Below are 27,004 nucleotides of genomic sequence, written 5' to 3' on the forward strand. Positions count from 1 at the left end.
ACTGATCTTTGCTAGTTCTATAGTTCTATGGGGTGAGGGAAGAGTCTGGCAATGATAGACAATTGGACTCTACATAGCCCCAGATAACCGACATCCAATCAGACAGCCTATGTGCAGGTGGGGCTTGAGTTTCAGACTGCCTCCTTTATCTGCAGCCTGCCCTGCCCTTCTTTTTTTTGATAACAGATCCTGAGAAAGAGAAAGCAACCCTACAGGAAGTCTCGGGTCACTCTGTTTACTGCAGCCATGTCCTGAGAGAGCAGAATTCTGTTGTCCGAGAGCTCAGGGAAGCCAAGAGCCAGAGTGAACAGTAGCGAGTTTGCTTCTCGTACTGTCTGTGGCTGGGCAGAGCGCTGCCACACGCATCCTACCCATAGAAGAGTTTTATTTCCCTCTAAGCCTGTGCTTGGCTGACTCCCACCCCATCACTCTTCCCTAACTCCTCCACAGACAGCTCATTCGGACACAGGTTGCCCAGACAGTGCTTCTCAGGCGTGACAAATGGCTGCGCGTGTCCTCCTAGGGTCTCCAGGTTCACCCGGGGACCTTTAGAAGGCCTAGATTTGTAACCTGCTCCCTGAGTCTTTAATTTTTTTCCCTTTGGCTTTCTAGATTATTATCGATTTTCCCCGTAACTTACTAGCTTCCTTTCAGTTCCTATTTGTCTGGGTTGAGTCAGAATGTTCGTCTCTCGTCTCCCATCCACCCCTAGAAGTTGCTTAGGGCAGTGAAAAGTGAGAGGCATACAAGTTCCACCTGTCGGCTCACTTCCTGCTGGTTGTTGAAGGCGAGCCCTGAACTTCTTCTCTCAGGCCACGGACTCTGACGGGAATGCTAAGGGAAGGTCTGGATGTGCTTCTTTGTATCAGTGGTGTGGGCTTCTGAGCACAGGCTGCTGGGAACTAGACGTTCAGTGTGGTTTTGAGTCTAGTACTCAATGTAATTTGGAGGTTGGGACTTTTGGAAGTGATTCTCTGAGATAGGTGCAGAGAGCCAAAGTTTGGTTCTCTGCAAGAGCAGCAAGCACTCTTATTAGTCAGCCATCTTTCCAATAGTTTGAAGTACTCCCTGATTGGGAGTCCTCACTCAGAACCACTGCTCTCTCTCTCTCTCTCTCTCTCTCTCTCTCTCTCTCTCTCTCTCTCTCCTCCTCCTCCTCCCTCCCCCTCTGTCCCTCCCCTCTCCTGTCACAAAGGTACTAACCAGACTCTACTTCATGAACAAGTTATCTTCCGAAGGCCCCCATCTCTAAATACCAACACATTGGGAATATTGGGATGGATGGGTGGGCGAACCTAACATGAATTTTGAGGGGAAGCAAACCTTCCATTTACAACACAACCAAGCCGAATCTATTATGCAAGATTTCCGAAAGTAAAGCCAACAGGCCACCAAAGCCTGAGGAGCACCATCCTAGGGTTTATGAACAATTTTTGTAGACACTTCTTACCAATCTTCTCAGTGTCCTGGGAGGTGGACAGAAGCAGAAAGGTTCGTGTGACTACCCTAGCCTTTCCATCAGAATGGAGATCCAAATGCCAGTAGAGCAGTGGGTAACACCTGCAACCTGTCAAGGAGAAGGGTCTCCTCTATCCTGCTTCCTGCTTCAAGGGAGAGCAATAGTGCAGTGGGGAGGACTTCAGGGAGAGGCAATGGCTTAGCAAAGCCACTGCATACATATCCTTGACTATGGTCTCAACTCCACAAACCACAAGGCTGCTCCTACGAGACTGATCTATAAGCAGGCATCAGGAGAGCATCAATTCAGCAGGTGCCATTAAGTTAATAACAGTTCTTTGGAAAAATAAGACACTCACAGTCATAAATGGACATGCCCACTTCGGAATCATTTTGATTTCAGAAACATTAAAATCGGAAACAGGCACATTTCTGGGTCAAAGAAGTATGATGAGATTGGGAGAAAAATGGAAGTTGGAAGGCATGTGTGATCAAGTGCACAAGACACTAAATGGTGAGAACAGGAAGATGTGTCTGAAGGAGTCTGCTGAGTAAAACACAGAGAGGAAGAAGCAGCCGGCTTATCAGAGACTGGTATTCCGCATTTGCTGTATAAACTCCACGACACCCTATCCATGCTAATGGGCGCAGGTGTTGTGTCCATTAATGTGCGCTGAGAGATATATTTCTTCGTAACAAACGTTCACATGGTTGACAAGAATAACCTTTTCCTTCATCTTTGTTTTGCAATTGATCATTAAAAACAACATTAAACATTAAAAAAAAGGTCTGCCATCTTCAAATTCATACTTTGAAAGTGGGAGAACAGGTTTTGTATTACATATGGAGTCTGAACTATTACTATGTGTTTAATCAACATATAAAACTGTACAAAACTATAGTGACCCACGAGATATTTGGATACATGTCTACTTCTGCAATGCTCAGATCACGTTAAGTGTATCTAAGTCCTTAAATGGCTATTATTTCTTTGTGGTAAAAATATTCAAAATAGTCCTTTACAGCTTTGTTGGAAGAAATACATAGGGTGTCATGGTTGTGTATAGTCATCATACAGTACATAGCACACAAGAGCTTACTTCTGTTCCCTACTTATAAGCCACTGACTAACCCCTATCACCAAATGTGTTCTCCAAGTTTCAAAATCTTTCTGTAGAATTTGTTCAAGTTAAAAAAAAAAAACAAGAAAACTCCCCAAAACAGACAAACAAACAAAAAAAAAAACCCCAAGACCAATAAAAAGACAAAAACCCCAACAACAACAAAAACACTTTTTCTCCTCTGTGTGATTCTAGGTCTATCAATATTTGGAAAAGAAGACAGGTTTGGCTACATTTAATGGAACAAGTTTGGATTTGTTCTCTATTTACAAAGTCAGCAAATAGAAGGTTGCAACAGTAATACAATTACTAGAAATGCTAATACACTACAAATGCTAATACACTACTTCAAATACTAAGACACTACTACAAATACTAATACAGAACTCCAAACACTAATACAACACTGTAAATACTAATACACTGCTATAAATACGAATACAATACTACAGTCCCTACAGTAGAAGAATTCAGTAGGAACATAATAGAATCATTGGCATTTGACAAGCCCAACTTTTTAAATAATACACAGGTTGCATAATAAAACATAACCTGTGTGGCGCTAAGTACGAGAATAGTTCTGGAAGCCACTGCAGTGCACTAAGCGTGGTTGTTTTTCTTCACTGCGTGAGAGCTTACAGGTGCCCCTACTTGTCTCAGGATGAAATTCAGATGTGGCTCTTGAGCACTGGTGGGGGTGGCTCTCGAGCCACAGGATCAAGTACGGGTAGGGATGCTCCCAGGGTATCTCTAGAGCCACGGTATCGATACGGTGGCTCTCAGCCCTGTGTCCTCTCAGGGGACTGCAAGTTCTCACGTCTGGAGACGTCTGTGTTTACCTCCCCGTCTGAGCTGTTAGTCATGACCTCAAATGGAGTCATAGAACCAAGTATGGGGTATGAAAACTCTGGCACCAGTAAACGGTTTCTGGGTGCACGATGACCAAATTAAGGAAAAATCAAATGTGTGGTGAGGCTGTGATGGTTATGGGTGCTAGTGCTGGATCACTGAATGTCATGGCATCCTTGGTTCTGAAAAGGTGACATGGACACTTGGCACTGGTGTGATGTCCCAGGCCAGGAGATGACAAAGGGTGCCATGTGACACTCATAGTCAAAATTATGGAGTGTTAGGAATCTCAGTGCTTTTACTGCACATGCAAAATTTTCACCCTTACGGCAAATTATAAGTTACTTATGAATCAAAAACGTTGGAGCAGGTGAGATGGCTCAGGAATTAAGAACATGGGTTGCTGTCCCAGAGGATCTGGGTTCAATTCCCAGCACCCATATCAGCCCCCACAGTCCCAGGGCCTCCAACAACCTCTTGGGGTCTGCAGACATGAGACTCGCATGTATAGTCAGACATGAAGACAGATAGCCCCAAACAGAAAAATAAATAAAAATTTTAAAAAATTCTTAAAAAACAAAGACCTTTAAACATTTCCCTTTTGTCATTCATCAGCGTATAAGTATCGGATTCATCTATCTTTAGGTTGCTTTATGTTAGAATTCTGGTTTTTGGAAACTGCTATTTTTGCTGCTGACTTGAATTGCACATCAAAAAAAGCCATTACGTGAAATTTGGCTTGGAATTACATCAGAATTTTCCAAAATTTCTCAAATGGTCCTAAACACATTTCTGTCATTTTATGCTACATATTTATAGGAAACAGTATTAAATTTTATTTGCTTTCTTAACTCGAACCGAGGAACATTTAGGGGTGTTTGTTTAAGAGGCACGGGAATGCTGGTCTAGAAAGGGTGAGGTCTTCCTTGCTGACTGGATGCCAGGCACTGGGAGCCAGTTTCCTCACCTAGGTGCTTTAACCTCATGAGGATGAACTTGGATAAATTACCCTGACCGCCCTGTGGCTCTTCCTTTGATATCTTTTATGTTACTATTCATTTCTTGGCAGAATTTAGTCTCTTCTCCTGCCCACAAGCGTAAACACTCTCTTTTGTAAGTAATCACGCGTGGGTTAATATCCAACGACCTGTGTGACTGTTGATGGGAACGCGGTTCACAGGGCAGCCTTCATTTCAGCCAAGGCCGAATGGTAATCAGGGTCTGAGGGGAGCCACCCGCGGGGGCACCTGTAGCGGGGCCACGCCTCAGGTCACGTGCTCAGCCTGGTAGTGTCTTTCTGTAGCGTTTTTGGGAGCTGGTGCATCAGAGCTCACAGCTGATTTTTTCTGTCCGTGGGCGGTATGTTGCTTACAGCACCAATCTCCCTCTCTCGTCTCAACCTTGGGTTTGAACAATTACCTATTGGGCAACTCCAATCGGTTGTGGGTCTTTCTGAGGCTGTCCTGGTTTCGCCTGCTAGGCTCTTCCTTGTAAGATTGGCAACGTCCTCCCCACCAGATGGTAGAAAGTGCAAGGAAGCAATGTGAGCTCCTGAGGTGTTCTCCGTGCCTACCTCTGGCAGATTCTCCTGAACTGCTTCTCGCACACCTTCTTCCTCACTTGGACCACAGCTGGTTCATTTCCTTAAAGCTGCCCAGTAAGGCCCGCCCCAAATAGAAGCCTTTTCTAGCTTCTCCGCCTGCTGGCCAGTCCCCAAGGAGTCCTTGAATCCAATTAGCCAGCTGCCTTACCCACCTGCAGCCCCACTGATGAAGGCCTGGCAGACTCCTCTCTCATGCCCTGCCCAGCTTGGCAACTCCCAGCCGCTTTTCCCAGCACCTCCACCCCAGGCAAGCTTGGGCCAAGCTGGGTTGAGCTGGACCAACAGATTCAGAAATATCGATCAAAGCCACAAAAAGGGCGCAAATGGAACTTAGGGGTCATGGAACCTTCTGGGTCCCTTAAGTACTGTTTCTTCTCCATTTTCTTTCACCTTTCCGTTGAACGCTTTGAGATTTTTTTCCCCCTCCAAAGGTGAATTTTCATTTCCTGTTTAACTTGTGATTAAAAAAAAAAAAAAAAAAAAAAAAAGGAAAAGAGCCCTGAAGATTTAACTAAGGATAAAAATAGCTATGCTGTCTTAAAGTCATTAAGTGAACATAACGGGCTCTTTGTGATCATGGGCTATCTGGAAGCTGGCATCTGTCACCACCCTCTGTCCTCATCCAGAGGTGGGCGAGGCAGTCAGAACAAGGATTCAGTGCTTAATGGAACCTTGAGAGTAAGTGCTCCCACGTGCTCATCAAACCTGCCACTCTCGGCAGCTGTCACCAAGTGGCCCTGTAGCCCTCCGCCCACCACTGCTTTTTGCATAAACAGGTCTGCAGTAATGCCAGGAGAGCCTTGCAGGGCTGAGTGTGCCCCCCATCCCAGCGTGCCGCCCCATCCCCGCGTGCCCCCTATCCCCGTGTGCCGCCCCATCCCCGCACCCAGGCACCTCACCTGGCTTTGCTGTGTCCGTTCCAGCACTCCTCGTCGTTGGAGGTTCCTGCTGTCACGCGTTCATCCTTGCAGATGGTGTAGGGCAATGTTGACCAGACCTTTTTAGAGAGCTTCAGTTTCTCTTTTATGTCTGTGACCTGATTGAGAAACCAAGAAAGGATGTGAGGAGTCTTGTCGGGCTTTGCTTGCCTCTCTATGTAAGGACAAACTGAAGGTGAGAGACCGCGCCGGCCGTGGCATCCTAAGCACAAACTGTGGCTTTTAGCAGAGAATGGAACCCTGCTATAGGGCCCGCTGCCCAGAAAGTGTCAGGCCTCCACTTCTCTCTTGCTCCTCCTAGAGAATACTCAGGCTACTGGCTCCCTGTTTTCCCTTTTCTCTATCCTGTCCTTTGAATTAAAACCTGAGGAAGTATCCCACCTGCTTTGGGGGCCACTCTACTGCAGAAAGTTCTAGTTGCAAACACCCTAAATACAAGCTTTAGATGATGTTTCCTGGTGTCGGGTGACTGCCCCAAAACAATGCACCAAGAGGAATATTTCCTAACTGTTGCTAGCTAAGCAGCTGATGACTGAGGGATGGTTAAACCATACCAGGAAGCTTGGTAAGGTAGAGCGGGTTGAGAACCGGAGGTTTGGTGGGCACACACCTGAGACTTAGGCAAGTCCCCGCTCACTGCCAGATTCCTGGCCCAGGATATGTGACACACTCCCCACATAAGGAAATGTGACCGGTGGCTGTGTAGACCCGGAACAGAGTTCTCCATACTAATGATGTACCTAGAGGCCCCTAGGGCTTAGCCAACAAACTCCCCTTCCCAGACATTGCTCCCTGCAAAAGGTATTTAATCTCCTGTCAGACACTGAGTGGGTATGCTTCTATTTTCTACCACGAATGGTCAATAAACAGTCTAGAACCATGGACCGTCTCTTTCATCAGGACCTGCTGTGGGGAGGCGTGGAGAGGACTTTTTGACTATTGAGCAGCAGTTTAATTCTCCCGTAGAAGACCTCGCTGTACTTCAAGCCACGACTGCCACCAAGCCAAGGACGGTCACCACTGAGACAAGCTGGAGCTCCTTATGTCCCCAAGCCTCTGGTCCTGGGCTAGATGCTGTCCTTACCCTGTGGGTTCCCTGATTCTGTTCTTGGCTCATCTGTGACTCCCAGCAGCTCTCCTGGATGTCCGAGAGTCTGATAACCCCACAGCCCTGACTCATCATAGACCCAGCACCCCCCACCCTCCCACCCTACCCCTAACCAGCTTCAGCATTCCAACATCTCAGATTGCACTTTCCCACCCAGGAGCAGTGTGCCTCCACGCTTCCCTGCATCCCAGCACCCATCTGGGATAAGCACAATCAAACTCCCAGCATGCCCTGAGGTGGGCGGAACGCAGACCCACAATGACCTCTGCTGTAGTTCAGTTGACAGGCTCACACAGAATGCATTTGGGTGGTGAGCGGTAACCTCCGTCCACCACAAGATCTCTAGTACCCAAAGATGAAAGCCAGTATAAAAAATCACGAGCAATCGGTGTAGCTCTGAGGGCTGCAGGACTTAGTACTCAGTGCTCAGTACTCAATACTCAGTACTCAGTGCCAGGGTCAGAGGCTTTTTTTTTTTTCAAGCTTAGCCCTGACCTCCTATCTGTGGGTAGGATAAGGGTCTGATGCCATTTGGGCTCCATCATGAACATCTAGTTCTTTCATCCGATGCAGTGTCCTGCTGGCCTAGCCACTCTTTACCAACAGCGAGAAAATGCACAGATGGATCAAATGCGTCCGTTGCAGGTTGCATTGGGTCCTCACAAGGCGGCATTTTTGAAGTTCTGACCCAAAGCACCCTGGGATGTGTCATGACTTTGAGGTGCGGTCCTTACAGTGGTAAGGAAGTAAAAGCAAGTCAGTGTGAGTAGTCGCTCTGTCAGAAGGGCCGGGGTGGAAGATGGGGACACAGAGAGGGAGGGTGAAGGCACGCACAGGAGGAGGTGGCCACCTTAGAGTCCAGGAGCCATCCTCTCCTATAGTCACAAGAGAGCTGACAGGCACACCCTGGGATGTCAGACTCCTTGCTTCCCCAGTTCCCAGTTAGACTCAGACTCAATGTTTCCGCATCCAAGAGTCCATACGTGTAACACAAGGACCTCAGCACGCTCTAGCCAGCAGCCTCCTATCCCTTCTCATCCCCGTGCTTGCTGAGGCAGCAATAGGGTTGGAAACCATCTTATCCTCAGGGGTTGAAAATCATCGAGCGACCATTCATCCTGGTTTTCAACGTAGGGGACTCAGGATGCTAAAGTTATAGGAAAAAAAAAAAACCCGATAAAACCCAGGATGAGTTAGTGACATGCCTTTACAACTGTGCTTGATAAATGTTCGCTGGGACAATTAGTTTTAATTACCCCATTCTGTTATGATTTCATAGGCAATATTGCAAACGCTACCTATGAAATCATTCCTGTGGGGTCCCAGTAATAGGCTGCTGTGACGCATGGGGCTGTCCCTGGCTGTGTGAGGACCCCTTCATGAAGATGGGGTGTGGAGCTTCCCTGATTTGCTCACTGGGCCACGTTTCGCAATCAGGGCATGTTCCCTGGCATTTTGGTAGCTGAATGTTTTCATTGTGCCATTCAAGGAGATAACAGCGAAGAAGCGGCGAGGAATGTAAACGGCGTTTTAGCATTCCGCACGAGCACCGGGCGATTCACCTGCAGCCTGCAAAGTCGAGGCACACAGCTGAACAAACGGACGCTATTAGCCACCGGGAAAGGACACGCCTACGATTTTAAAGGATGCAGGGACGACGGGAGTTTATTTCCAATTCCAGGGACGTTCTCCAGTTTTCACATTGTTTAGAAAAGAGTTATCTAATCCCACTTGCTGTTTTGATCTCTGAAGGACACATGTTACTGCTCTGCAAGAGCTCCGAGCGTCCATTTTGTTTTCTTGGAACTTAAGAGCAGGCGGCGGCGAGGTCAGCTTTACCTTCCAAGTTCTCCAGAACAGATGCATTATGGATGGTCATACCAATCTGACTCACTCCACCACACAAGGCTGATGCAGGCAGAGGCCTGTGGTCATTATAACAGCTCCCTCTCCTTCTTTGCATCCCAGATAAGCTATTCTTGAATGCATCCTCACAACACTCGGAACGACCAGAGGCCCAGCAGTACAGGACAGTGTGACTGTTTTTGCCTATTTTTAGTGACATTCTGAAGAATCAACTTGTCATTCCGGAGGAACTTGATCCCAATACACACAATTGGGGTTTGGAGAGAAAACCCAAGTCATCTTTTAGTACTAATCTGGGGTTCGTTTTTGACACTTTGAACTCCTACCCTAGAGCTGTACCTAGTTTAGCTCATGAAAATGTCCGTGGAGAGCTGATCCCATGGGAAGACCGTGGAGGCCTTCCTCCACCCAGCCTAATGGCACTCAGAAACTCACAGCACGGAGAGCAAGGCCATAAGGCAGAATAACCGGGAAAGCCAGAGACATGAAAAACCAAGGGACAGACAGGAAGAGCGTTCAGTCTCTTTCGTTTGATGGTCTCGCTCAGGGACCCGAATGTTTAACTTGAATCTCATGAAAGTTCTGACTTAGCTTCCAATTTACAGCAGGCACTGGGGATAGAGGAAGAAACTGAACAGGAGCATAAATAAATGATCAGACGCATCTGGTGAATGAGACATTACGTAAGACAACTGGTCTCAACTCCTCAAAAGAGCACGAGTAAATAAATAAATCAATAAAGGCAGGAAGACTGCTCTAGATGAAAAGAAACTGCACGAAACATCCCAACCAAATGTCACATGGAAGACCTTGCTTGGTCTTAGCTCGGGAGGCAGGTACCCAGCTGTAGCAGAGTTTTGAGACAATGGGGCAGTTTTGAACATAGGAGAGATACAGGTTGAGAATATTGAAATACTGCTAATTTTCTCGTGTAGAAATGATCGCGAGGCTGTGAGGGAATCTCTTTTAAGAGACTCATGATGAGATATTTAGGGATAAAAATGTCCTCACGGCTTTTATTCATTTGAAAAGAGCAAACAAAGTCAAAGCCCTCAGTGACCATTGAATCCATTAGAGGAGGATGCTACTGTCGAGCTTCTTCATAGCCATTTCAGAAGTATTTGAAGAAGTAAAAGGGTTGAAACATTTGGGGAAGTAAAGTCGTCCTGTTGGGAGTACAGCTATTAGGATCCTACCTAGAAGTCACCGGCTCAGTATGTGAGAAGAGCTTCCTAACCTCTAAGCCTTTCAAACCAAGCTGCACAACGTCATCTTGCTAAACTATTGTCGCCACACCCTGGGCACAGCAGGGACACAGGGGTCTGGAGCAGTTAAAACTATCTTGTCGTCTATTTAGTAAATGGTAGAGATGAGACATGGTTTCCCATGTAGACTTTGGGATAGTTACTCTTAACTACCCTGCTCACAGGCGTCCTTGCTGACAGACCTGGCCTCCAAGCCTCAGGCACGGGCGCTGAGACTCCTGTGTGTGTCTGAGGAAGCAGGAGTGACTCACTGTGATTCGGGCTGAAAACATTGACACCCATGTTTCTGCTTTTAAAAGATAGAAATGCAAGAGGAATTAAGCTTTCTTAATATTCCACATAGAGTTAATACTTCCGCCAGGCCGTGTGGAGAGACGTTTTTCAGCAGTAAGGTAGAACAGGTAAATCTTCCACAATAGAAAGTGTGGCACTCGGGACATTGTATATGTTGGTCCATGCATGCATGGATGAGATTCTGTGGTTTTCATTAACTCATTAGATGGAAGAGTGCGTTAAAATTATCTTTTGAAGGGAAACTTTGGGTTTCTTCCAAACAATGAAAGCCATGAGAACGATGAGATGGTGGGTTGAATACAGAAGTACTCCCTTGGTCATGAATTTGTTCTGAGACCCTTACGGATACTCCAGAGTGCACAACACTAAGTCTTGTGTGTGTGTGTGTGTGTGTGTGTGTGTGTGTATTACCTCTATATGCATACCTAGGACAAAGTGTAACATGAATTACTCATTAAGAACTGGCAATAGCTAATAACAAAATGGAACCATGGCAGTATGATATTATAATGAAAATCTTTTCTCAAAATACCTTACTATGCTGTACTGACATTTCCTGCCATGATACAGTGGGGTGACACAGCACAAACATTAGGAGCTAATACGAAATACAGATGTAGGTGTCCTGTCCTGTTGGGCTACTGTGGAGTGTTTCCTGATTCCTGAGAAGTAGCATCTGCTTTGAGTGTTCCCTGATCACAGTCATTACGATGTATCATTAGATACTGGATGTTACAGTGTGCCATTAGATACTGGATGTTACAATGTACCATTAGGTACTGGATATTATAAGTGTACCATTAGATACTGGATGTTACAGTGTACCATTAGATACTGGATGTTTCAGTGTATCATTTGATACTGGATATTACAGTGTATCATTAGATACTGGATATTACAATGTATCATTAGATACTGGATGTTACAGTGTATCATTAGATACTGGATATTATAAGAGTACCATTAGATACTGGATGTTACAGTGTACCATTAGATACTGGATGTTACAGTGTACCATTAGATACTGGATGTTACAGTGTATCATTAGATACTGGATGTTACAGTGTATCATTAGATACTGGATGTTACAGTGTACCATTAGATACTGGATGTTATTGTGTATCATTTGATACTGGATATTACAGTGTATCATTTGATACTGGATATTACAACGTATCATTAGATACTGGATGTTACAGTGTATAATTAGATACTGGATGTTATAGTGTATCATTTGATACTGGATGTTTCAGTGTACCATTAGATACTGAATGTTATTACACTGTACTGTTAGATATTGGATGTTGCACTGTATTGTTAGATACTAGACATTACAGTGTACTGCAGATACTGGATAATGGGAAGCATCTTGTCTTATCCAAGATGGACCAGTCCAGTGTGATATGGACTCTTCCTACTCAGAAAAGCGTGCAATTTAAAATTTACCAGTTCAAAGCACAATCTGCTGTAAGTAACTGACATCATAGAAAGTGAACTCATGGATCAAAGGAACTACTTTTTTCTTCTTGTGTTTAAATGCTTATTCTGTGACATAGTTGTTTTGTCTGCATGTATTTCTGTGCATCACATGCATTCTTACTGCCCAAGGAGGCCAGATGAGAACACAAGATCCCCTGGGACCAGAGTTTCAGAATGTTGTGAGCCACCATGTGGGTGCTGGGAATTAAACCTGGGTACCTAGAGCAGCCAGTGCTCTTATCAGCTGAGCCATCTCTCCAGCCCTCTTCTCAAGAGCTTAATTTTTAAATTTGACACCCAGTTGTATATATTTATGGGATGCCATGTGATATTTCAGTATAGGATTGCATCGTCTCCTGCTCAAATCAGGGTTATCTCTTCAAACATTTGTCATTTCTGTGTGGTGACTACAGACACACTTGTTTCCTTAAGCTTGCTCTCCATGCCTCTGCAATATATGACGCAAATACAATAAAAATCCTTTGTAACTTATCCTCAGAAGTTTTTGCTTTGCAAGGACATACAGCATATAACACACGAGTTCAGTAGGGGCATGATATAACTGAGGCATAAATGATTGCAAAGTGTCTATGATCCTGAATATTCTGCTGATGGAAGTACAAGACCAAAAAAAAATTATAGAGACGGCCTGCCTGCCTATGACACAGGGGTTCACATGACTTCCTTGGAATCGGTGACTTGGCAAGCAAGGAATCCGTAACACTTAGTGACTTCAGTTTAACGAGACAGGAAGTAGAAAACAACTCCTCAATGTTGAGGAGTAAGGAAAAGAAAAAAAAGAAAAAGAACAGCTTTTGCTGCCAGAATTCCCTCAAGAGCTTATGCCTCTGTATAGGTCAGAGTTCGTGCCAGGATAGGATAGAAAGATGGCGCCATCCTCGCACGATGTGCAGAGGCACTGTTTGGTAGGTGCGGATGGATCTGCAGTAGACACAGTCTGTGCGATTCTAGATAACCAGTTTGTCTGGAAGCCTTTCTGGGGAATACTAGGTCCCCTCCTAAGCAAGTAAGGCACTGCTGGTATTTTCTCTTTGTGACTGTCAAATCCCACCCTGGGAACAATTAGGACGCGGGATAATTAGCAGTTCTATCCAGAGGGCTTAAAACTGAAAACACGTCCTCTCGGTTTCCATCCCCACGATGATTTTGTGATCCTACCCACGCAGAGCGGCTGCTCGCAGCCTCTGCTCAAGAATTCAACTGTGCTGCCTAAAGAGCCGCTGGATATTCATGGCTCCCAGGGAACCAAGACTCAGCAAGCAGCACTTAGTGTGCACCGGGTGCTTAATAAATATTTGTTGAGTGCGCATATACATGAGCGGCATTGCCAATTATCTGCTAAGGGAAGTAAGATTTTAAAAGAACTATCGATTATCTGTCGGCTACTGCCGTCCAGACTTTTCTTTGGAGAGTCGGAAAGATGTGGGAAGTGCAGTCTGGTCTTTACCAGCAGAGCAGGAGGGATCAGATCGCCAATGATCCTTCAACCCTTCGAGCAGGATGACACTGAGAAGCCGCTGTGGGTGTCACTGCTGTTGCGATTTAGGTCTGGTCTGGGAGCCGAGCTCCAGGGACCTTAAAGGTGACCCTGGCTTGCGGATAGATCATGAGAATTTATGTAGAATTGTCGTCTTTGGGATCCCACATAGCATTCGAAGTAGCTTCTTTTTTTCTTTTCTTTTATTGGATATTTTCTTTATTTACATTTCCAATGTCATCCCCTTTCCCGGTTTCCCCTCCAGAACCCCACCCCCATCCCATCCACCCCCCTGCCTCCATAAGGGTGCTCCCTTACCCCTCACCCGCCACTTCCGCCTCCTTGCCCTGGCATTCCCCTACACTGGGGCATCGAGCCTTCCCAGGACCAAGGGTCTCTCCTCCAATTGATGTCTTACAAGGCCATCCTCTGCTACATATGCGGATGGAGCCATGGGTCCCTGTGTACTCTTTGGTTGGTGGTTTAGTCCCTGGGAGCTCTGGGGTGTCTGGTTGGTTGATATTGTTGCTCTTCCTATGGGGTTGCAAATCTTCTCAGCTACCCCAGTCCTTTCTCTAAGTCCTCCATTGGGGACTCTTTGCTTTTTTAAGCAAGAAATCTGCCCTGTTCTCATTGGGCTTGCTCTCCAATGTTCTAACACTGTTGTCTCCAGTGAGGATTACTTTTTTTTTTAAAGATTTATTTATTATTTTATCTATATGAGTACATTGTCGCTGTCTTCAGACACACCAGAAGAGGACATCGGATCCCATTACAGGTGGTTGTGAGCCACCATGTGGTTGCTGGGAATTGAACTCAGGACCTCTAGGACGAGCAGTCAGTGCTCTTAGCCACTGAGCCATCTCTCCAGCCCCCCAGTGAGGATTACTTGATGGGGCACATGCGACTTTGTTCTTCTTGAAGAGATTTGCTCGTGGCTGCCTGTCCATTCACCAAGACTCTAAGTCTGTTTACCCGGAAGCCCTTCCTTTATCTGCTCTGTCCCAGGCAGCCACAGAGAAAGGGATACCTGCTGTCCGACGTCAACCACCCCTAGAGCAGGATCTATTCTCCTAGCTCCCTGTTGTGAGCAGTTGGCCTCATACCCTGCTATGACTTAAGAAGGATTTCCGTGTGCTTACTTCATCTGTATAAAAACATAATGTAATCAGATGTAAATAATATATACCATATCTTTAGAAAAAATAGATGATTAATATTTAAAGGGCTATACACTAAATAATATATAATGAGGGGGGAAACAGTGTAAATATTTTATAGGCTGAAGGTCATTTGTTAGCTTTGGAAAACAGTCTGTTTAAAGAAACAAAGGCAGTGTGGCCAGTCCTCTACCTGGGTAAATTAAGAGAAATTCAGTGTATTTAGCCAACTATGCAGCTTATGGATTTACTCATCTAGTTTTTAGAAGCAGCCCTGTCTGGATTTACTTCCAGACAGGAGGCAGCTTGTCCTTCAGTCCTGATTTCTCTAACTGTGAAGCCTGCCTGGAGAGCCACATCACGTCTGCCCTTCAGCGATGGAACAAGCTCTGTGAACCCATCTGTTTGCGGCGTCTCCCGTCCACCCAAAACCACGTGGGATCTAGAGTATTTCAATTTCCTAAATTGCAGAGAGAGGTTCATTTTTCCAATGCAGCCTGTGAGTAAGGGAATCTCAGGCAGAAAGTAGGATTCAGTCATGCTCAGTGAGGAAGCGAGCTTAGCCTTACTTAAGTTGCCAAGCTCATGTTCCCGTCTTCTGATCACGACTCTTAGCATCTTCCTCATCGCTTACCATCCTCAACTTTAAATTTCTTTTCTTAGATCATATGAAACTCTTTGGCATTGCTTTTCAGTGTCCCAGAGTGCCTCTGTCTGCCCTGTAATGTTTAAGTTTTATAACGCTCTGTAGAGGAATTGTTTGTACCGTGTGTTTCCTTTCAGGAAACTTGCAAATAAGTCTTGGGGGTGACAGCAGGGGCCCTGTTGAATCCAGTCTGTCAGTAAACCTGAAGTAGATTTTGTCCACATGACACACCCGGCGTTCTATTGTGTCCTCAAGCCACAGTGTGACTTAAAAGCAATTCCACACTCTGGGCTTTGCCACACACTCCCAGGGAACTCGCTCACAGTGTCTGGTCTATTGCCGTGTGACATCGTTTCTCTCCTGTGGTATGGCACTTGTAGCATTGCTCCCCAAGGAGACACACACTCGTGCATTTTGTAGGAAAAAATAGGAAGGATAAAAAGCCAGGAGGAGGTGAGTGAAGCTTTGATGGTTCAAAATGACAATGCTTAGTTCTGTTGAGTTTCCCAGGGGATCGGGAATTGGATGAAAAGTAAAAGTTTAAAGAGTGAATTATCCCCTCTGGCTCCCGGTTTGGAGTTTCTTCGCTAAATGATCACACTTCACAAAGGGCGTGACCCCAAGAAGACAGATAGGATCTTCATCGGGCAAAGCATTGGTCTTCAAAGTGAATTAAATATTGGCAACATCAGAGATACCTTTCTAGGATGTTCAGGTAATTTTTTCTTTTTTGGTCGATTAAAAAGAAAAGATAGCAAATTCTCACATTTTATGTTTGTACCTAATGTTCTAATTGTACCTTGTTGCCTGTGATCTCATGTTCCGGGCAAGAAAGTAGAGAAAGAGTGCCACATGTCCTTGAGAAAGGGAACAATTGGACTTTGAGCTAATACCAATTAAATTCAGCAGTCAAGAGAAAAGGGAAATTGTTTAATCCTCAGAAACTCGGGCAAAATCAAAGGATCACTTTGCCCAGTAGCATCTTAATTGTGACACTGTTTGCTTTTGATGATTGAAAATTATGAATGACTTCGAGGAGCGGTTGTATTATTGAGTTGTCAAATTTTAAAGCAGAGCTATGTGCCAAAGGTTCTAGAAGATCCAGAGTTTAAGATTTGTCTAGACCCCCTCTCAGTGCTTGCTATGACACACGCTAGGGTCTGGAGAAAGCAGACTGGTTGTATGAGCTGAAGCACTTCGTTTCCCTTCTTTGTTCTGAGCATCTTTAAGGACATCCTGAGCACAGACGAGGGGCGGGGCGAGTCCTCCCTCTTCTGGCTGACACGAACCTGTTGAGGTCCCAGTGCTCTTGCTTTTCCTACATGATCCGTCACTCTCCCTCTCTCCCTTCCGCTCTGTTTCTGATCTCGATTCTGAGTGGCCTCTCTCACCCTCTGCTTTGGACAACAGGTCTGTTCTTTGCTGGCTCTGGCCTCGCTCGTTTTCTTGACGTTGTTTTGGCTGAGTAGACACAGACATCTCCAAGGAGCTGCCGTGATCTGTGAGTTGTGACAAGAGCGGAGTCTAAATTAGGTTATTAGAGATGCGGTCTTCATCATGTAGGACAGGGCGATCTCAGGTGCAGTCTCACACAAAGAGAATGAATTCAATATTTTATCAGTTTTCTGAGGCACATGAATCAGGTTTGCATTTAAACCTGAGCTCTGTCCCCTTGGTCATTGGCGTGATCACAGAATGACAATCTTCGGAGGTTCTTTGTGGTCCAAAGGATGGGTTTCTCTGTTTCCCGTTGTAGTCAACGGGGTCATGGCTGTGGCATGGGACCTTGAATAAGATCAACCTAGGGATTAATTGGGAAACTAATGATCTTGTCAATGTGGAAAAAGGTTGAAAGTTCGGAGCATCTAGTTTTGCTGAAAATTTTTCTTCGCCAACTAGTTTTTCCCCGTGCAACTCCTTCAGAGAGACTTTGGTGACATCCAGGAAATTGAAACAGAGGCCCAATTTCTACTTCTGTATGTGACAGACATAAAAATGATTCCGCTAAGCGCATAACCTCCTGAAGTTACTCTTAAAATATTGAAATTCCATCTTCAGGAAATGAAACCAAGGATCTCACATGCACGTCTGCTAATTAAAAAGGGAGGAAGGTTGTGCGGAGTCGGCTCGCTCAGCTGCCAAGCCCTTGCCTCTAAAGCAAGACGGCCTGGGTTTGCCTCCCCGAATCCAAATGAGAGCCGTGGCAGGTACAATGGCACTCTTGAAGCCTCAGTGCCAGGGAGGTGGAGACAGAGAGATCAGGGGGCATGTTGGTCAGTACATCTAGCTTAGTTGGAGAGTTCTAAGCTGGCTGAGACACTCTGCATCACAGGAGGAGCTTGGCATTCCCAGGGTGGCATCTGCAGTTGCCCTCTAGCCTCCAAATGTGCCAGCTCCATGTGCATCCACATACACATAAATGCACACACATGGTTGCCCTCTAGTCCCCATACATACACCTACATATGCGTGCACGCACAGACACACACACACACACACACACACACACACACGCATGCACACATGCATGCACACACATATACATGGGGTGGGGACAGGACATGAGGTATTTATTTTACTTCACATTTGGGTACCCCCTCAAAATTTGTCATTTAGCTCTGACGTTTTCTTTATTCTTCCCCAAAACATCTGAACAGTAGTCATGCACTCGGGCCTACTTCTCTGAAGTGGCATCAGGGGCTCCTGGAACTGAACCGGAAACAGGAAATACCTTTTGGCTCAACTGAGCACGGTGGAGTGCAGCGCCTTCCTCACTAAGATCTTACAAACCTGGTCCCGTCCAACAGCAGGAGCTCACAAGATGAACGCTCAGGGGAGAGCGGTTCAGAGGCTGAAGAGTGCTCACTGGGTCGTAGGTGCAAATCAGATTTATCTAGATTCTAAAGCCACTTAGGGTAGACGAAGGTTGTCCTAAATCTTTTATGGAATAGGCAATAAAAAGAGCGTAAATCTCTTTTGGATGCATGGGATTTGATTTATTCCTAACTATGTAGACTGGTACTGTGTACAGCATAATAAATGCTACTTCTGCAACAATTCTCTCATATCCGTGACACAACATAAGGTTTGAGTTTAATATCAATGGGCTGGGCTTAATGGAATTCTTAAAAACAGTAGAATCATATATCATCTATATATCTCTATCTATCTCTATCTATCTATCTATCTATCTATCTATCTATCTATCTATCTATCTATCGCTGCGGGAACCACAGCACTCCTGCTGTATAAGCTTTAACTCAAGTATGAGGTTCTGCAAAAGCGAGGAGAGGGGAATGAATTCAGGGATGTTTCTCTCTGTGTGTCTCTCATTTTGTCTGTCTTTTAGAACTCCTCTTGACACCAGCACCATGCAGGGCTTCTGTAGAGAATGTGTTCACAGGCTCCCTAAGGCCTTTGCCATCCGTGATGTTAGTGGTTTCTTCTCCTAGTCTTGAAGGAACATTGTGGTAGGGCCACTGGTCCTTACATCACATTCAGGAGGCGTATGTCCTATCAGCCAGTGCAATGGCCGGGTTATGTACTCAGTAGAGAGGGAAGGAAGGAAGAAGGAAGGAAGGATGGAAAGAAGAAAACTGAGTAGGCAGGAGAGGGCATGTAAATTCTGAATCCCCAGATGAAATTGTAGGTGTGCATTGTGGCAAAGACCTGTAATCCTGACACTTGGGAGCTTGAGTTCAAAATGGCTGCATTTGGATTGCCACTGGTAGGAGCATTTTTCTTGTGGGGTCTATGAGTGGTCACTTCAGCTACACACATGCACATGGATACACACAAACACCTGTGTAGCATATACAATGCCCCTATTGTTTTAAGTTTCTGAGCATGCAGTAACAGACAAGTCATAGACCTGCCTTCAGTCCACAGACTGCTCCACGGAGCACACATATTAACCACACATGTGTCTAAGGCGTGGATCCCATGAGGAGAAGACCTGGTGTACTATAAAAGTAGGAAGTGGGAGGAGGTTGAACCGGACCTTGTGGGACCAGCAGGTGTCTGATGGCAGAAGATCTGAAAAGATTTGTCTGTGACAGGACCCTTGAGCTGAGAGAGCTCATAGATGTGAAGTGTCTCCCTCACAGAAGGAAAACCATGGAGGTACAAGTGCTTCTCGGTGACTTTGGCCAAGTTCCGTAACCTCACTAGGAACTGGTTTCCAAGTGGAAGAGAGTTCCTCCCTTTTGTAGACACACCCCGCTCGGGGATTTAGTAGCTTAGCAAGTGACTATATTGTTAGCGTACTTGGGACTGGAAGTTCTTAAGGAGGAGACACAGCACCACAGGGACAGATGGCGTAGGGTAACTCAGCTGCACTTTCTTGGAAATCGAGCTTTTACCCCTGTGAGGTAAATTACCTGTTCCTGGGAGCCATCTGGTATCTTAAAGATCCAATTTACCCCATGGGGCACCAACCAGGGTGCACCATCTATGCCTCATATGATTAGATCCAAGAGACACAAGAGCACTTGACTTTCACCTTTACATCGTAGGCAGGCAAAATCGCGAAAGACAGACGCCATGGGTAGACTTTGTACAAAGATCTAGGCAATCTATCGACAGCTCCAGCATGAGAGAAATGACCCGAAGACCTGGATGAGCAACCATTCTAAACAAGCAGGCGTTTAAGACAGTGATGACCCCTAGAAACATCAAGGGAACTATAGGTGTCACATACATATGTGACCTATAAGTTTCCAGCTGATATAACAACAAAGCAAATTGGAACTAATTTTAAGAATATGTTTGGAGACAGGCACATTGGGGTATGCTTCTAACCCTGGCCCTTGGAAAGCAGAGGCAGTGGGCTCCCTGTGAGTTTGAGGCTAGCCTGTTCTTCTAGGGCCAGCAAGGGCTACATAGTGACACAGGGGTCTGAAAAAAAGATAGATAATATATTTGATTTAATCCGATATGCCTGAGATGTTGTGGCTTTGTCATACAGCAATGCGACATGATACATTCTTTTTTGGCACCAAGTCATTGCGATCTGGCTTGTGCCATAAACTTAACAGTCAATCTCAGTGTAGTCTAAGACATCTCCACAAGAGGGTGGTGGCTGCCATATTGGATGGTCACGGCCCCCCCAGCTATGTAACGTAGCTGTCCAGAGTTCGTTAGCACATCACAGAATTAAAATAGGGCTGCAGTAGATGCCACACGTGATCCAGCCTACTTCCAGGACGGTTTCCACATACATAAACGGGAACATGTTGGATTCAGACTTGTGGCATCTGTCACTATTTTGCCTACAGACAGGATTTTTTTTGGCTTACATTTATTTGTTTCTTATTGAAGTAAAACCACCATCTACTAAAGGACACAAATCACAGTCTGATGAACTTCCAGCAAGATGTTCATGTGACAAGCCAGCAAACATATGAAAGTTCTTTAAAAATAGGTATTTTAAAATTTATTTTATTTTTAATCCTCTCTGTCTCTGTCTCTCTCTCTGTCTCTGTCTCTCTGTCTCTCTCTCTGTCTCTCTGTCTCTCTCTCTCTCTCTGTCTGTCTCTCTGTCTCACTGTGTCTGTCTGTCTATCTGTCTGCCTGTTTAGAGGTACCTGCAGAGGTGAGAAGGGGGTATCATCTGATCTAGAACTTGAGTTACGGTGGCTGTGAGCTTCTTGACATGAACGGTAGACTGTAAAAGCGGCAAGGATTCATAACTGCTAAGCCATCTCTCCAGCCCCTGGGAGTTCTTATATAGGAAAATCTGTTTGAAATTTTTTGTTCAATCTCCGTTTTAGCCTTACAACTCCACGGAGGAGCAGTTTTTTTTATCAAGTCACTGCAGTTGGGGATTAGAAGTACATTTTGGACCAAGAGTATGCACACATTTAAAGTAAAAGAAGCGATCACAAACGATATTAAAAGCTGTACAAAACAGCTTGACAGTTCACCCTTTCCACTCAAGCCAACGGAACCATTCTTGCAGGCTGCAAAAACAAAACAAAACAAACAAAAACCTCACACTCGCTGTGGCCACCAGATGGCAGCGTTGTTCAACCTTTACCCTCCTCACCCTCCTCACCCCCCCACACCCTCCAAACCTTGTCCCAGGGAATAAAACTGTAGATTGTTCCGCTGCGTATTAAACTGACAACCCTGTTATTTTAAACTTGAAACTGACAGGCTGTTATTTTAATGAGGTCTGCCACAGCCAAGGTTAACCAAAGCTTTATTTCCCTACTACAAAATGTTAAGGCCACAGTTCTAAAAGGGGGCTGTGAAATTTTATGTTATTGATACTTGCTCTGACCGTACAAGTTCTAAGATATTTTTGACGAGGAAAGCTACATGACGAATATAGACATATGTTTATGTAGAGAGCTGAATCTGGCATTACAGCCGGCTCGCGTTTCTCCCAACAGGTCTTTTTAAGTTATATTCTTGCAGAGAAGAGAAAAACCATTTTTTTTTTATAGTTATCCATTTTGGTCTATTTTGAAGCCCAAGTGTATATTTTTAGCACTTTGACTTTCTAACTTAATGAGTCAAAAGGAAATCTGCAGCTTACTTCAATTTCATTAATATTCCAAATGAAATCAAGGGTAGTATTTGATTATTTCTGTGAAAGAGGCTTAGAGGTAGAACGCTGAAAGTAAGCCCGAATGTTCTCGTATAATGGGCCCTTCTACAGTGCGTGATTGTTAATGGCACTATAATTTATTTCCTTTCCCTTGAAATGGCTTTTTTGGGTTGATCAAGAAAGTATTTAAAATCAGTTGCTAACTGTGGCACTATTAAAAACATTAGAAACCGCCCTTTTCCCAAGTGATTTTGCTAACATTTTTACACCATATCTTTAAACCTGCTTCAAAAATAATTTTTAAATATTTAACCCGTCTTCTTGTGTGGAATTAAGAGTGTACAACCCACACATGCTACGTCCACTCTACTTTTACAGAATTTACTTGGAATGCATACGGCCATCACCCAGCCTCCTCGCTGGTTGACCAGAGATCTGCCCACCGGGTAATGCTACGAGCTCCTGCAGATGTTTGACTTCTAAATCCAACCTCAGATAAATGAGTTTCATGTGTTGCCGATGCCAGTTGAATTCAACAAACACTTCCTGCAAATGTCCTAGGTAGGAGAAGCTGTGACTGGTATTTATAAAAACCTAGTTGTTCTGGGGGCCAACAGCGTAATTTGCAGGACCAAATGCAACAGTAAACATGTGGGTTTGTTATTCAACACTGTTTAGAGTTTCAACATGGCTGGAGCTGGCGAGATGGCTCAGCAGATACCTGTACCCGCTGCCGAATGACGCAGCCTGGCTTTGATCCCCAGAGACACGTAAAGTCGGAAGGCAAGAAATGATTCAACAGAGTTGTCGTCTGATTTCTACATGCGTGTCTTAGCCTTCTCTGTACATTCCCCATCAAACACCCATACCATCAAATGCACAGCTTACGCATGCGCGCGCGCAGGAGCCCTGAAAGCTCTCATTGTGGAGCCCGGGTCCCTATCCAGGGCTGTGTGCCCTCAGAGGCCGGCCGAGTTCACCTTCAGCACGTTATGATCTTGCTGTGTCTCTCTAAGGTTCACAAGCAGGATCTGACGTTGATGCTGCTGTCGTGCGGATAACAGCACGGATGGTCAGGACACCTGTCAGATTCCGGCAGGGATATCACATGACTTCCAATGTGCACAGATCTGTGGGGACCCTGGTTAGTGTCGCATCAGCATTCACTTGCTGTGTTGCAGGCACCTCCTTAAGCTCTTCAGTCATATTTCACTGTTAATCATCATGGCCCCAGAGGAACCCCGAGGAATGTTGTCACCCAGCCTTGGCCACACTGTACACACATCAGAGTTTGGATATGAGCAGGCGTGGAGATCCACAGTCTGCATCTCACGTGGACTCCGGCAGCAGAGCAGGGAGCTACAGAGTGCTGGTGCATTCCAGAGCCCTAGGACCTCAGAAGGGATGGAAAATACATGCAGGTGGGGTGGGGGAGAGCAGGTGTTCTGGAAACCTTTGCACCACCCCCAATGATTAATCCAAGATAATTATCTGTATTTTCCCCCACGCTTAGTCTAGCAGTTCTCCGAACTGGTTCATTTTTGGACTTTTTATAATACTATGTGGTTAGAGTCACACATCGTCTCTAACTATATTCTTTGTTAGAAGGCTCTATACAAATAAAAGACCATGTGACTTGAAGGCTAACAGCCCATTCTGCCCTGGAGGTCCAAAACCAGAAGGAACAAGTGCTGTTTGCCCAGTCGCTCTTCTCGTTTGCAAGAAGTTATGGTTGAACTTCAGTTCACCTGTTCTTTTTCCTATCTATCTATCTATCTATATCTATCTATCCATCTCCATCCATCCATCTATCCATCCATCTATTCATCTATCTATCTATTCATATACCTATCTATCTCCTATTATCTTATCTCTTGAATACCTTCTATTATCTATCATTTTTAATTCTGACTTATTTGCTATTTTGAGATGGTCTCATGTAGCCCAGGCTGGCTCCGAACTCACAATATAACTGAGAATGCTTTGAACTCAGCCACTGAGACCATCATGCTTTTGCTCAAGGTCTTCCTTCCTTCCTTCCTCCCTTTCTTTCTTTCTTTCTTTCTTTCCTTCTTTCTTTCTTTCTTTCTTTCTTTCTTCTTTTCTTCCCAAACTATCACTATTATCTCTTAACCGCCAGCAGCAACAATAACTCTTTTTTCTCATTCTGCACTGAGAACTCTAAGTGCCTGTCAGGCCCTTTCTGTAGCATCCCAAGATGGCAGTTCTAGAAGCCCCACCTCTCTTTAAGATGGAAAATGTGTTCCCCTTCTGGACTTTTAATTCATAAAACAGCACAGACCGACTCCTCCCCCGGGGCTTCCATGACAAAAGGAGAAAGCCCTCCCTTTGGGTTGTAGAGAGAGGTTGGAAATCCAGCTCCACATATTTAATGGACTGTAGCTAACAGAATCGCATTAGAATCCCCTCCTGGAGACGGTTTCTCTTATGAAATGGAAAGTAGTAAAGAAAACAAAAGTTTCACCACCTTGCCACAGAAACCCGCAGGGACCCGCCTGATCCAGGTCTGCATTTCCACAGAAACCCGCGGGGACCCGCCTGATCCAGGTCTGCATTTCCACAGAAACCCGCGGGGACCCGCCCGATCCAGGTCCGCGTTCCCCTACTGCACTGCGCTTGGGAATAAGGTTGAGGGGCCAGGCAGTAAATCTGATCCGGCCAAATCCTAGGCACTTGGAGCAATCACCTTTCACCGTGGATGAGTGTAAAACAAGCACCCTGGAGTCCTACAGGTAAAGCGCCAGGGGTTCGCTGCTAATAGATTTGGCCGCTAAGCAGTGGCACTTTGAGAGTAACCATCATCACTTCACTACAAACCTCGGCACAAGGGGCACAGGATAGAAGTAACTGGAGCCATGGTTACGTCTTCTGGGCCTCGGCCTTGAGTTGTTTATCTGGTCCTTTCGGAAGAGTCCTGCATTACCCATGATAGTCAGGGGAGCCCAGGACAGTCACCACTGAGCTTCCTGAGGGTGGGGTGCGACCCCTGTGAGCAGGGGCAGGTTCCAACCACGAGGACCTAGGAGAGTTTCCAATCTGATGACTGTATCTCAGGAGAAAAGGAAAGCTCACTTTCGAAGGTAGTTTTCTTTTTCTTATCTTTTTTCCAAATTATTTTCTATACGGCAAGCTGTCATTACTTAGTCGAAGTCACAGCTACTGAAACAGAGCTACCTGCATTTGCAGCTTGAAGGAAGAGCTCTCCATTGGTCATAGAAACATTGGGGGAAGGCTCGGTTTCTGATTTTCCATGCATGAAAATTCCAAAGTGGCCTTTAAGACTTAAAAACAAACAGACATCCTTTTTTAATCAAATGGCTAGGACATGTTTTGTAAGAGCCTGTAATCTTAGTCCTGGAGGACTGAGACGGGGATACTGAGCATTTGTGGCTAGCCTGGGCTAATAGGAAGATACTACCTCACATCTAACAAGGAGGGGCTCAGCTTATGTTTGACACAGTTCTTTTTCTGTACAAGATGGTGGTAGGTTTCTCGGGAGTTTCCTAGGGATAAACACAAGTGGGTGTTCCTTGCGGGTGGTTCTTAGTGGGGAGACACCACCAAGCCCCCTCTCTCCACTATGTATGTGGCCAAGAAGAAAGTCTAAATTTTAAAAGAGCTGAACCCATGTCTACAACTTGCTTTTGCTTTTCTTGGAGTAGTGTGTCAGTCCGTGTTTGTGGTTTGATTGTTTAACAGTCCCTCAAGAACAGCCTTAACATGGATTAAGAAGATCTGAGTAGAAAAGATGGAGAACTCTGGGAAATCATACAGTGATCTTGCAAGCTAAGAAGCCTTTTCTAATCAAATGGGGTCCTGTGACCACTAGGAATTTTCATTTCCAACAAGTAGCCTTACCCACAACACACACGTCAACTCTAACGCTCAAGAAAGGTGAGAATAGGGAGAAGGAGCAGGAGCCAGGGTGATCTCCTAGGGCACATTCGGGTCTGTCTTCTTCTACTGAAGGGTTTTTAAATTTCAAAGGTAACACGGCTTCTTTTGCCCTCTTTTCACTTCTTTTAGGACCTCAAGACAGGTCCTCATGACGGGCGAGGCACACTGAGATTTTGGCCTTTATCTTCTTCATTTAGCTTTTCTGGTGTTCTTATGTTGCCATACACTGTGCGTGATCGATCCCTTTAAGGGCAACAGGAGAGTCTGCATGGCTGTGCCCATGTGTTCTATTCATTATCACCCATTAGGCGTGATTTCTATGTGAGGTACTGCATCGGGCATAGGAGCTAGGAAGAGGAAAAACACACTGTGCCTCCCTTCAAGGGTCCTTCTCCCGTGGGGAGGTAGGTACATCAAAAGCACGGCACAGAGCAAAATTAAGGTTGGTGAGAAATGGAGGGAGAAAGAGAGGGTCACAGTGCTGCTATTATTGTGTTGGTGGTGGTGTGTGCGTGTGTGCACGAGTGTGCAAGTGTGTGAGAACTTGTGTGTGTGTGTGTGTGTGTGTGTGTGTGTGTGTGTTTCTCTAACCAAGACGAACGATTTCTGCTTGAAGCCAGTAAAAATGAGAGAAAACAGGAAGAGATACAGGTACTTTTCACAATAAGGTAGGGAGAGCTTAGTGGGTTAAATCAGGGTCAACGAAAAGAGGTCCTTGGCAATATCTAAGAGTTCCAGCTACGTAACAAACAGACCAATCAATGTCCAGAGAAGGAGGCAGAGGGAGAGCGGCACCTTTGATGTCTGGGCACATTCAGTTGGCCAAGAGCTTAATGGTACCTTGAATTACGGGAGTATAGACATATGCATTTGCACTGTGTCTTCTAGGCCATTAAGTAACTCCTGGTAGGTGAGAAGCAGCGGGTGTCTGAGAGGTAGAGAAGAGTCCCTAGTGCTGCTCAGGGTTTGCGGGGAGGTTCTTGTAGGGCTGTATTTGAGCTGGGTCTAAGGGAATGGGATGATTCTGGGAGCGCCGCCCAACAGAGCGGCGGTCTGGCTGATGACCAGCAGAGGGGTGTACACTGTGCGGGTCACGTACATCACAAGCTAACTGGCAACTCTATACCACACTTTCCACGATAGTTAGATGCAGCTCCCTAGATCTCTGTTCCCCTCTCAAGACTCCCGCTTGCTCAAACCTTGGCCCATGCTACTGAGAAGTATTTTACTCTGCTGAGAGAGGGCTCC

General features: G+C 45.4%; 1 protein-coding gene across 2 annotated transcripts in view; it reads right to left on the minus strand.

Moving 5' to 3' along the window:
• The window catches only part of Gpc6 (glypican 6), a 1,019,107-nt gene that overhangs the window by 22,077 nt on the left and 970,026 nt on the right, over nucleotides 1-27,004 (minus strand). For both annotated transcript variants that reach the window (XM_032917577.1, XM_032917578.1), the window contains one exon: nucleotides 5,931-6,067. In XM_032917577.1, coding sequence (XP_032773468.1) covers nucleotides 5,931-6,067 — 137 coding nt within the window. The remainder of the gene's footprint in view (nucleotides 1-5,930; nucleotides 6,068-27,004) is intronic.

The sequence above is a fragment of the Rattus rattus genome, chromosome 12 (genome assembly GCF_011064425.1).
Source record: "Rattus rattus isolate New Zealand chromosome 12, Rrattus_CSIRO_v1, whole genome shotgun sequence".
NCBI lineage: Eukaryota > Metazoa > Chordata > Mammalia > Rodentia > Muridae > Rattus > Rattus rattus.